This window comes from Euprymna scolopes, chromosome 18, assembly GCF_053919585.1.
Source record: "Euprymna scolopes isolate OS-2025 chromosome 18, ASM5391958v1, whole genome shotgun sequence".
Taxonomy (NCBI): domain Eukaryota; kingdom Metazoa; phylum Mollusca; class Cephalopoda; order Sepiida; family Sepiolidae; genus Euprymna; species Euprymna scolopes.
The window spans coordinates 113,927,126-113,939,908 of record NC_136499.1 but is presented as its reverse complement, the minus strand read 5'-3'; the positions used below and the strand labels follow the sequence as shown (position 1 = coordinate 113,939,908).

The following is a 12,783-nucleotide window of genomic DNA, read 5'->3' as shown; positions in this document are numbered from 1 at the left end:
AGGCAAGCGACAGAGTTCCACTAGCGTGTAGTTCTAAGAAAGAAGCTTTGCTCATGGAATCTACGTTTGGATTTAGGCACAGATAAAGAGTGTGGAAAATTATTGACAGTAGTTTCAGCCAGACGGGTGTTTCTCGTGAAAGATTAGCGAGGGGGGAGGGACGAGGGATTGGAACTCAGACGAGCACCTGCCATAGAAATAACGATAAAACAAAGACAGGCTCGCTATGTCTCTTCTGTGGTAGAGGGGCTGCAGGGAAGAGAAAAGGGCATCCCCCCATTTTACAACGTTTCGGTCGATTTAACCTCCGACCTTCCTCAGGTGTAGCTTGTTGAACTTAGGAATTTGGACAGAATTTCAAACTGAACTCTTTAGTTATTTCACGGGTTCTGAGGTCCTAACTAATTTGCAATTGTATTTTTCGATCGCCCACATGGAGAATTGAACCGTTAACCATTTTACAATTGATTTTTCCAAGTACTCTAACCACTGTGCCACGGGTCTTGCGAACTGAGTTCGATAGAAACGTTCCAGAGTTTGACAAGATATACTTAAAGAAGGAATTTTAGGAACCTTAAACCTATTTTTTCTCTAGTTGTAAACCTCACTAATCATTACTATATATTATTTGTATATAGAATGTAAAAAAAGTGGGGATGACTTTCGAAAATATCGGCGAAAAAAGTGATCCCTCTCTGTAGCGAAGTCCCCATTTGAGGATGAAGGAATTAATACTTTTAACCAATTTTTTCAATATTTGTCGTCTGAAGGGTTGAGCTTCAAAACTATACTGATCTCGTAAAAATCCGTCACCTCTTTCGAAAGTTTTAGGCAGACATACATACATACATTTAAACGGACAGGTGAGTCCAAACTAAATAATTATACCAAATGCTGTTAGAAACTCGCTCAATATATGTTATCGTGACATAGGCGGACATATATTCGGTGGGTTTCTAACAGTATTTTGTGTAAATTTTTTAGTTTGAACTCATTTTCTCAAACCTACCGTATTCAACAGTGAGCACTCCTCCATTTCGCTTTTTAAAATATACTGATAAACATTGTATGATTTTCGAACTGATTACACGTTTTAAAGTGATTAAAACCACTGAAAACCTTTCCAGATAGGTGTTACACGAATGACCCGGTCTAAGCCGGGTTGACATGCTAGTATATATATGTGTATAGGTGTATATACGTATATGTATGTTCATGAATTAAAATGTGGCACGTGTCTGCGGATGAAATGTCAGAAATTGACACGCTAAACGGGAATTGTTTCAATATTTCTCACGAATATAAACAAACCTTGTTATTGTTACGAAAAATGTAACAGAAAGGAATCTGGTTATGTGTATGTTTCGAAAAGATTGACAGGAAAAAGTGACAGAAGAAAAAGATTGCAGTTGGAGATTTGATTGTCAACCAAGTGGACGCCACGATAATTCTCTCTGTTGCTCCCCCACTCGCTCTCTCTCTCTCTCTATCTACCATAAGCAAGAAGAACAGCAGAAATAAAAAACGGACTGCTTACACCAATGGTTGTTGTGTTTTGAATTCTTAAAAAGGGTTTATAATATAACATATATTCGTTAATATCTTATGTTTTTATATAGATGGATGTGATTCTCGGTTGATTCATAATATAACATAGGTAGAAGAGTAACTTATCTTGCCTTTGATAACATTTTTTTTGTTATATATTTGATTTTTGACCATTTTTTAAATCTATGCATATAGTAACACAAACCCAAAGTTTTTTATTTGAATTTATATAATAAATGTATGCTTATGGAAATATAAAAATGAAATGATTAAAATCCAAAATAACAAATAATTTATAGGCGTGGGAGAAAAAAAACGAAGGAACTGATTTGCCTTGTCACCGTTTTTGAAATTTCGAAATTAGGAAGTATGTTAGCTGACTATACCCCATATTTTCTTTTTTTTTTTTTTTAACTCCATTCCAAATGAGGCAGATTGCCACTGAGACGTAGAAAGTAGAAAGCTACTGTGAATTACATACCATGGTTACGGGGACACACTAAATGGGGAGTTGAATAGCAAGATGCCTGTTCACAGTACCCTTAAACTTCTGCATGTTCCGAAAGTCATGGAAACAGAAAATTCCAAAATCTAACAGTTCAAGGGAAGAAACGTTCCGAGTAGAAAGCTGGCTGCCATCGATGGATCTTAAGAGAAAAATTAAATCTTGTTCATTTAGTAAGAGTTATTGATGGACCTCTACGGTGAAGGAGTGGGATTTTGTTGATATCCCCCCCCCACCCACCTCCAACTAAATACCGTTTTGATGTTAGATGATCCAATCACAGTTGATGCGCTTTAAAACCCAACAACCAACATTAGATTCATCCTGCCTGTTCTTACTCGGCCGACCATGCACACTTAATGTAGAAATCCTTATATAGTCACCTTAGGAGAAAAATTAGCTGAGTGAAATAAATCTTCATTTAGTAAGATTCATCAGTCCCCTCTTGCTTTTGTTAGATTTTTTTTTAACATACATTTTGTTTTGTTCAAGGTGAAAATGCAATAAATAAAAATTTAAAAATTCATGGAAGATGGTAACTTTTTTTTTTTAATTCAGATTCAATCAGATGTGGCTAGTTTTAACTAACTCTTCGAAGTCACATTCTTCCTTCTGACTTTTTTCCACCTGAATCCTCCCTGGTGCAAAAAAGGTGGGCTCTATCGTGCTAGAAAATTACTTACGCCTGAAAGTATCCTGTACCTCTATAAGGCCACCATTCGCCCATGTATGGAGCACTGTTGTCACATTTGGGCTGGTGCATCTGCTGCTTGTCTCTCACTCCTGGACAGGGTTGAAAAGAGAGTAGCCAATCTGATAGGTCCTGAACTGTCATCTAGGCTTCAGCCTCTGTCCCCTCGACAAAATGTTGCATCTCTCTGCCTGTTCTACAAGTACTTTAATGGTGAATGCTCTGACGAACTGTAAGCACTTGTGCCTCCTCGAAATGACTACCCGCGACAAACCTGACAAGCAACTAGGTCCCATCCCTTTACAGTGGAGATCACTAGGTGTAAGAAGCCTTTTACTCCAATAGTTTCTTCCCCTGAACTGCAAGTATTTGGAACTCCCTTCCGGGACTCTGCTTTCCCAACAGTACTGACATGCAGAAGTTCAAGTGTAATGTGAACAAACATCTTTCTATTCATCTCCCTTCATAATACCCCCGCAAATTATGTCCCCGATAGTAGCCTCCTACTTCAAAGTGGCACTGTGCCTTGTTTGGGGTGAAAGTTAAATATATAAAAAAAAAAAAAATAATATATGGTTTCGATGTTAAATGATCCAATCATGCTTTAAAACGCAACAATCAACATTAGATTGATTCTGTGGTCATCAGATCAACCATGCACATCTGATCTGATGCGGTAGTTTACTAATATGTAGAAATCCTTATATAGTCTCCTTAAGAGAAAAATCAGCTAAGTGAAATAAATCTTATTCATTTAGTAAGAGTTATCTGTCCTTTCTTGCTTTTATTACATTTTTTTTTTTTTACTTACATTTTTTTTTGTTCAAGACAGAAAAGTGTAGAATAAAATTAAAAAAAAAAAAAGACACTGAAGCAAGTTTGGAAAGATAGTTTTTTTTGTTATTGTTTTGTTTTATTTTTTTTTTTATCAAATCAACCGGAAGTGAGTTGTTATTACTACAACTCTCTTTTTGTTCCAGTGTTTTCTTCAAATAAAAGTTGATCCATATTTTAGTGGAAAAGTTTGGTGTTATTCCTGAAAGATGGTTGCGCTTTTCTTATTTCATATTTTATTTCAGTCAGATACGGCCAGCTTCAACTAATTTTATCGTCATTCTGATTTTCTTCAAAATTAATCATCCCTCAACTAAAACTGATCCAAGCAAGGCCTCCATACAAATGTGAGATGTACTTTTTATATTGATAATAAGCATAAACGACACACAGGAAGAAAAAACATAAAATCTCTTTTACCGCAACAACGAGAGAATTTATTTAACTGGAAGAAAGTTAGACAGCCTCCAAGTGAAAAAGGAAAGCTCTTTAGAATATCAAAAATCTGTCAGAGAAAGATCACCGATGGTTGAGTGTCCAGTGGACAGGGGCAGGAGAGAGAAAGAGCAGAGATATCTTTTCGCGTTGCTTCCAGGGTTCTTTCTGTTCGCTGACCATGATTCCCAAAGGGGCTGAATAAGTTCTTTAGCGGACAGATGAAATTAATGCACCCAGCAAATTGATTGGTGTAACTAAATCGCCTAGCAAGGACATTTATCCACAATCTGTCTGCACTTATATTCAGAGAAAGATCACCGATGGTTGAGTGGACAGGGACAGGAGAGAGAAAGAGGAGAGATATCTTTTCGCGTTGCTTCCAGGGTTCTTTCTGTTCGCTGACCATGATTCCCAAAGGGGCTGAATAAGTTCTTTAGCGGACAGATGAAATTAATGCACCCAGCAAATTGATTGGTGTAACTAAATCGCCTAGCAAGGACATTTATCCACAATCTGTCTGCACTTATATTCAGAGAAAGATCACCGATGGTTGAGTGGACAGGGACAGGAGAGAGAAAGAGGAGAGATATCTTTTCGCGTTGCTTCCAGGGTTCTTTCTGCTTGCTGACCATGATTCCCAAAGGGGCTGAATAAGTTCTTTAGCGGACAGATGAAATTAATGCACCCAGCAAATTGACTGGTCAATGTGTAACTAAATCATTCTTATTTATTTTTATTGCATTCTTTTTTATTTTCTTTTGTTTAAGACAGAAGGTGGAGAATAAACTGGAAAAAAAAAAAAATAAAAATAATAAAACAAGTTTGGAAAGACAACAGTTCTTTTTATTTCTTTCTTTTTTTTTTATCAACTGGAAGTGAGCTGTTATTGCAATCGTCGATTTTTTTTTTGAGTTTTGGTGTTGTGTACGGTTGATTGGAAAATTGTTCCAGGTGATGAACAGAGTTGCAAGGAAACATACTTTGTAAACATAAATACAGGGTCATTTTTTTTTTTTTTTTTCACAGGTGATGGTGATACTTCGATGGCTTTCTTGGAAAGACCTGGAAAGTAAATAATAGAATAGAAGATTGTGTAGCACCAAATCTATAAATCTTTCTATAATGGAAAGCGTGAACTAATGGGTTATAAAGATCTGAATAAAAAAAAAAATTAAACAAGGACAAGAAATAAAATTTGCATAAAATCAACTCAGTTCAGAATTTCTTTTCGGCGGACGGCTATAAAATTTTAATTCATGCAAATTTTGTATATATTATTATAGTCAATTTTCTGTTGATTCTTATATATTTTATAAAGTTGTGATTTAAAAAATGAAAAATATATCAATATGACTTGAGTGCATCAACTTTTTTTTTTTTTTTAAATGGAGGTCACCACTTATCAAGGCCCAGAAGCCACTCGGGGATAAGGGTTATTGTGTGTACAGTAATCAATGGGATAGTATCGTAGTAATAGTTAGTATCAGAGATTTGATAAAGTGTCATTACTTAAGGGGGCGGTTCATCAGAAATTTGTTTATGTTGGACTTGAAGACATCCAAGTGAAGTTAGGAGGGAAACAGGCAAGCGGCAGATAAAGAGTGGGGAAAATTATTGACAGTGGTTTCAGCTAGATGAGTGTTTTTTTGAGAAAGATTGGCGAGGGGGGCCAGTATTGGAGCTCAGACGAGCACTTGTCATGGAAATAATGATAAAACGAAGATAGGCTTGCAACGTCTCTTCTGTGGGAGAGAGGTTGCAGGGAAGAGAAAAGGGGATCCCCCACTAAGCCACAAAGTCTATTTTGTCCTCTGTCAAGGCAGGATAGGCTGTTTTTAGCAGCTCCTTTCAAAGACCAAAACTTATAAAAAAAAAGAAATATATATATATATGATTACTTCATTTAACCACATAAATTAATATACGAAAGTATAAATTTATGCATAAACTTTAAGTATTTACTTCAACAGTGCTCAATACATAGGTTGAGCTAGGTAGTAAGTTATAAAATATATATGGCAATTAAGCTACACAGATTATTCCACGTTTCATTCATGCTAGGATTCATCAGGCTTATGGCATTTTATAACTTCCTATATATATATAAACTTGAGTTCCTTCAGCTATAATCGAAACTGAAACCAAAACTTATGTAGAATTTTTGGTAAAATTATTTATTTCAAGAAATAGAAAGTCATAAGAATTAAACGACAGTCACTTGGAAAAAAAAAAAGATAAGCGTGACATTCAAAATAACACACACGTTATCGTATTGATATATAGATGGATAAGAATTTGTTCTTAATGCAGACAGAGAAATAAGGGTAGAGTTTAAATTAGGATGCGACCCAATATATAGTAATGATTGAAAAAGTTTTTTAAAAAAGTGACTCATGCGCTTCAACTGAGAATTGAAACCAAAACGTTTACCTTACAATTTACTTTTTCCTTTGATGTTAATGCCTGAGCTATGAAGATATGTTTGTTGCAAGGGTAAAAATTAAAACATGAACCGATAGCTATTACCTTACGCATGCATATTCGTAATGCCGTCGTTTGACCATCACCTGACAAATTCCATTTCTTTAATTTAATTTTCACACCTTTGCCCCGATTTTCCCAAACTAAAACCCAAATATAAAGTTTCTCATGGGTTTGAATACCCTATATATTACGTTTCATGTCTATAGACCAAAATCTGACAGGAGTTTGGTAGGCAAATTTTTTTAAACAAATCTATATACGCATACATAAATATATATAGAAAGAGGTTTGTGTTTATTATCACCTTTTTATGCAAATATTACGCAGGTATAAATCATGTAGAATATCTGCGTGAATATAATTACACGTAATAGTTAACTAAAGATGATCATCGCATAAGAAAACCGAAAAAACTAATAAGGAATTAATTAAAATGAATTTCTAAAAGAATTTGCAAATTAGATCTTTTGCTAGTTGTATTTTCTTTTTAAATAAATAAATAAAAAGGGCTTTTAATATGAATATCAATACACGAAAAAACAAAAATTTACAGGAGTATAGATAGATGGATAGGAATTTGTTCTTAACGCAGGCAGAGAGAAATAAGGGTAGGGTTTAAATTAGAGTGTAACAAATGGTGATGACAAAAGGACTGAACAATGGACTAAGGATCGAACAATAGGAAGTTGCGAGCCTATCTTTGTTTTATCATTATTTCCATGGCAGGTGCTCGTCTGAACTCCAATCTCTGGTCCCCCCTTGCCAGTCTTTTACAAAAAACACCCGTCTAGCTGAATCCACTGTCAAAAACTTTCCCCACTCTTTATCTATGCCTAAATCAAGACGTAGATTCCATGAACAAAGCTTCTTTCTTAGAACTGCATGCCTGTGGAACTCTGTTCCATCTGCCTGCTTCCCTCCTGACTACAACTTGAATGTCTTCAAGTCCAACATAAACAAATTCCTGATGAACCGCCCCCCTTAAGTAGACATTCTAAAATCTCCACACTAACGTACTGTACATACAATAACCCTTATCCATGAGTGGCTTCCGGGCCTTGATAAGTGGTGACCGCCTTGTAAAAAAAAAAAAGATGCACCTGGCCTCGAGAGAAAGTGCATGCGAATTAGCATGTAGAAACACACACTCCAAAGTCCAATCGACGTATACGTGAAGCATCTGTTTTTCTTGTGTTTGTTATGTTTTATTTTTATATACTTACAGGCCCGTGTGCGTCCCATCGACAGTTACCAGTGAGAAAATGACAATACAGCCATAAGAGAATGAATGAAAAATCCACGACACACAAAGCGTTTGAGGTCTGCGGCCTATCCGTGGGGCCATGTGGAGTCACAAATTTAGGAAGTCAATACAATGCAGATTTAAAAATAAAATTGAAAAGCACAAACTGGTTCTATTCCTGATGATGGCGTTGTAATGTCGAAACTTGGTTGATTTGAAACAAATACTTGTTTATTAAAATAAGATGCTGCATTCTACTGGAGCAATATTTAGATGCAGGTTGGTGTATAAATAAGTTTATAATCTGGAATTTTCCACTTTAAAGTGTAGTAAGAGAATGGAAAATTCCATTAGAAGTTCAGCACTAGAGCTATACGTACAGGAAATGGCATGACGGGAGGAAAAACCAAGTGACACGTAGCATGGAGGAAAGAAGAATCTTTCTGGTGAAGTGATTAGGTTTAGTTGCCTTTTTTTTTTTAAAATCTATACCGCCTTCTTCTTTTCCCCATGGAGATTTTTTTGTAACATTATAGTCACAGCTTATCAAGACCTGGAGGCCACTCAAGGATAAGAGTTAATTGATACCAAGATGATCAGTGATGGTGGAAATTATATAAGTTCATTTATTTTAGAGGACAGCTCATCAGGACCATGTTATAGTCAGCTGGGAAACAGCTCCATCGTATTGTGTTCCACAGGTGAGCATTTCTAGGAAAGAACCTCTGCTCATGGAATTTTAGCTTAGATATAGGTACAGAGAGAGAGAGAGAGTAAGAGAAATTGCAGATATTTGTTGCAGCTACAGGAGGGAGGGGCCATAGGGCGAAGCCTAGTTGAGCACTTGCCATGAAAATAACAATAGAGCAAAGATAGGCTATATATATAAAAGTGAAAATGTGTGTTTGTGTGTGTGTGTGTGCATTTTCTTTTTGTATCTCTGCCAAAGGCTTTTTTTCTGGGTGGTTCTCAGCTTCCTCGCTCATTCTTATAACTTTTCATATGCTAGACAGATCATAACATCTCACACTTACAAAACGTGGTTGTAAATATATTTTCCTTCGGCCACTTTTATCTTACAATTACAACAAAATTTGCGCTGTGAATTCGTTTGCTGCTGCTGGTGCTATGGAGTAAGATTTGACCTAGAAAAACCACCTTCAATTTTTAAACGCCTATTTTCGACCAATCAAAAGTCCCTTCCTGGCCTCATTGGTATGTCATCAGACTATTAACCTCAAGGCTCCAGGTTTGATCTTACCTCCCTCTCAAAACTTTTTTCGCTGTTATTTTTGTTTTTGTTTGTTTTTTTAATTTGAGCCTTCTTTTTTGATCTACCCTCCCCCCACTCAACACACAGGGTACCCCCCTCCCTCCCCAAACTTTTTTTGCTGTTTTTTTTTTTGTTTTTCGTTTTTTTTTAATATTTGTTTTTGAGCCTACCCACCTACCAAAACATTTTATTTCTTTTTAGATCTACCCCCCTCCCCCAACACACACACCTACAAACACCCGGGCAACGCCGGGTACTCCCGCTAGTCTATATATATATAAAAGCGATAATGTGTGTATGTATGTTCGCTTTTTGTGTATGTCCAAGAAAGGCTTTTTTCAGAGAAGCGGTCGGTCGGCTTGCAACTTCTTAAAACTTTTTATATCACATATAAATCATAATATCTCCAAGTTAACAACGGAGCTCGCCTGTCTATTTAATTTGCTCGACTTCGGGAAGATAAATATTCAACAGTTTTCACTCGCCGCATATGAATTAGGCTTTTTCCTATAATAAAAGCGACACTAATTCTGGCGGTATTTTTCCAGTCGCCATCACCGAAAATGTCCGAAAGCAATCAGCTTTAATCAATGTGGAAATATTTTCCATATATGAGACAATTGCTATTCAAATTGGACAAGGGGAGCTGGTCCCCTCGCCCCAGCATCTTGGGAAAATAAAAATAAAAACCTCGCAGTCAAAGTTGACCCCATTAAGTCATTAAAACGTGCACCTGCCAAATCTAAGTAATTAAATAAATTCAAACGTTTTTCTGTCAGTATGTTGTGGTGGCCCAATGGTTAACGTCGCATGTTTTTTTTCACACTTTAATTTCCAACTTTGCCTCAAGGGTTCGGGTTCGATCCTCATACTCACCTACCCAAACTTTTTATTTTTATTTTTATTTTACCCCCCCCCCCCCAAACACCCGGGTAACGCCAGTTATCCCTTGCTAGTCTATAATACAAATCTCACCTGTCTGTTTAAATGTATGTATGTATGTAGGTTTGTATGTCTGCCTAGAATTTTCGACAGAGGCGACGGATTTTTTACAAGATCGGTATCGTTTAGAAGCTCAATCCTTCAGACGACAAATATTGAAAAATTGGCTAAAAACATTAATTCCTTCACCCTCAACGGGGCGCTTTTCTACAAGGGAGGGTTTCTTTTTTCGCCGATATTTTCGAAAGTCATCCCCTCTTTTCGATTGACTAGCCTTTAAACATTTGTCATTTCTGGTTTGGCGATGGGTGCAACGGACGCCACGTTTTTTTTTTTTCACATTTTTTTCCTCATTCGCGGTACGAGTTCGAGCCTGCCTGCCTACTACCATTTTTTTTTTTTTGCTCAACACACATTTCCAAACACCCGGGCAATGCCGGGCACCCAGGCTAGTATTTTCTAAGAGAGAAAGGTAGCATGGAGGAGAAAAATACATAGCCAAAGTTTGTTTTGTGCTCTGAGCTGCTCCTCTTCAGATTTAGTAACTTATGGCATATTTGGCTCTCATACAGGTAGAGAATTGCATTGAGAATAAAATACCGACTAAAGTGAAAAGCCAGCAGAGTTCAAAATAGATTTCGTAGCCTAGTGAGGAATGTCTTTTTCTCTTCCTTGCAACCTCTTTCCCACAGAAGAGACGTCACGAGCCTGTCTGCTTTATCGTTATTTTCATGGCAAGTGCTTGTCTGAACTCCAAACTATGGTCTCTCCTGGCCTGACTTTCACGAAAAACACTCATCTAACTGAAACCACTATCAATAATTTCCCCCACTCTTTATCTGTGCTTAAATCTAAACGTAGATTCCATAAATAAAGCTCTTTTCTTAGAACTGCATGCCTGTGGAACTCTGTTCCGTTTTCCTGCTTTCCAACTAACTACAATATCTTCAAGTCCAATGTGAACAAGTTCTTGATGAGCTGTCCCCTTAAATAATCCAATTTTTTTTTATTATTCTTTGTGGTTAATTCTGGAGAGTAAAGTCTGCCCTACTACTTGTCAAAATATTGAAGCTTTTAAGATAGAATCGAACAAATGCTGGAAGAAAATACCCTTATATATTGTGCGTGCGGCTATAGATAATTTCCCGGGAAGAGTTTGTATTTCAAGGAAAACATTTTGAATAATACTTTTACCATATTTTGTTCCTTCAGTATTTGCGAATCATTTTCTGTCATAAATTATTTTATTGCGATAAATCTAAGTTTTATTTCGTAACAGTATTTATTCCCATCCCTGTGTATATAATTATGGGACGATTCCAATATCTTTCCTGATTCTGATACAATTACTGATTCCGTTTTAAATTTCCAATTCCGATCCAATTACCGATTCCGATTCTTTTTAAATCATTAAATATTTACCTATAGAATTGTTTTTCCATATTGTGTGTGTGTGTGTGTGTGTGAATTATCGTAAATTCTCGTGCAATATGTAATAGATTTGCGGTGATGAAAAATACACTTGTGGGTAGGGGGGATCTATAGAGTTTAGTTTTACTGCCATATTTTTTAATAGTTTTAAAATAGTGACCCCCCCCCAAATGAAACAATTAAAAGAATCGTTTTTGGCATCTGAAAATAGGCAAAAGATTTCCCGATTCCGATACCCCACAATAGTTCCGATTTCCCCGATTCCTATTAATCATTCCATGATGGATTGTAGAACCCATTTCTTTGCTTGATAGTATTGGAATTTATGATTAGCCCTGATTCAAGGAGTTTTCGTAAAGGTTTGTTGCGCGCGAATTTAACTATTCTGGCCTTTGCAAAACTAAAAGAGTGGTTATGATATGAAAACATGGGTAAAAGTGCATTCAGAGGATTTCCATTTTTTAAATCTCTTTTATATTCTGTAAAAAAAAAAAAAAAATGGAAAGAGATAAAGAGAAGAAAAAGACAACTGTTATGTGTCATCAACGCAACCATACTGCAGATATATTTCGGAATTTTTAGATGAGTATTGATAATTTTTATTATTTTGATTATTCGAACTATAGTTCTCATCATGGATGTTATTCTCATAACGTTACAGCCAATGCAACCCTCGATCTTCTTCATGTGCGTCTTGTCGAACTTGGAAATTTGTACATACTGAAAGGTAACGGACATATGTTCAAAGTGATAAGCAGTTCTATGTGGCAGTTTTCTGTAGGTTGAAGGTTCAATCTTCAGCGTAGGCGATGCTATGAACACAATTCAGAATCACTTAAGACTTGTACTTTATGTTCTGTAAGGTTTTTTATGTAATTCTCGTTGGGTTTCTCCTATATATATATATGTGTGATAGCAACTAGTGCTGGGAATGGTGTATATTCTGGCATTAGATGTGGGGCCCTGCACTAATTGTCATCAAATATATGGAGGAGAAACCCAAAGAGAATAAAATACAAAAACTTACAGAGCATAAAAGAGATTTAAAAAATGGAAATCCCCTGAACGCACTTGTTTTCATAGCATAACCACTTTTTTAGTTTTGCAAAGGCCAGAATAGTTAAATTCGCACGCGAGAAACCTTTACGAAGACTACTTGAGTCGGCACTAACTATTCTCTCTCTCTCTCTCTCTCTCTCTCTCTCTCTCTCTCTCTCTCTCTAAAAAAAAAAGAAGACTGAGTTTTTTTTTGTATCCATGGGAAAAAGAAGGATGGAGGGAAAACATTTAATGGAGGTTGAAAAAGTAAAATTAATGAATACAAAGGTAAAGTCAGCCGACCGGGTTTCACCCTCACTTTTCAAAGCTGAATCGAGGGTGTTTTTTTGTTTGCC

At 36.3% G+C, this 12,783-nt stretch overlaps 1 protein-coding gene across 5 annotated transcripts in view; it reads right to left on the bottom strand.

The window, feature by feature from the left end:
- Positions 1-4,837: 4,837 nt before the first annotated feature.
- Positions 4,838-12,783, bottom strand: part of LOC145297774 (uncharacterized) — a 115,078-nt gene continuing 107,132 nt past the window's right edge. For all 5 annotated transcript variants that reach the window (XM_080144023.1, XM_080144024.1, XM_080144022.1 and 2 more), the window contains one exon: positions 4,838-5,078. In XM_080144023.1, the coding sequence (XP_080000149.1) occupies positions 5,037-5,078 (42 nt within the window). In that variant the 3' untranslated portion in view covers positions 4,838-5,036. The remainder of the gene's footprint in view (positions 5,079-12,783) is intronic.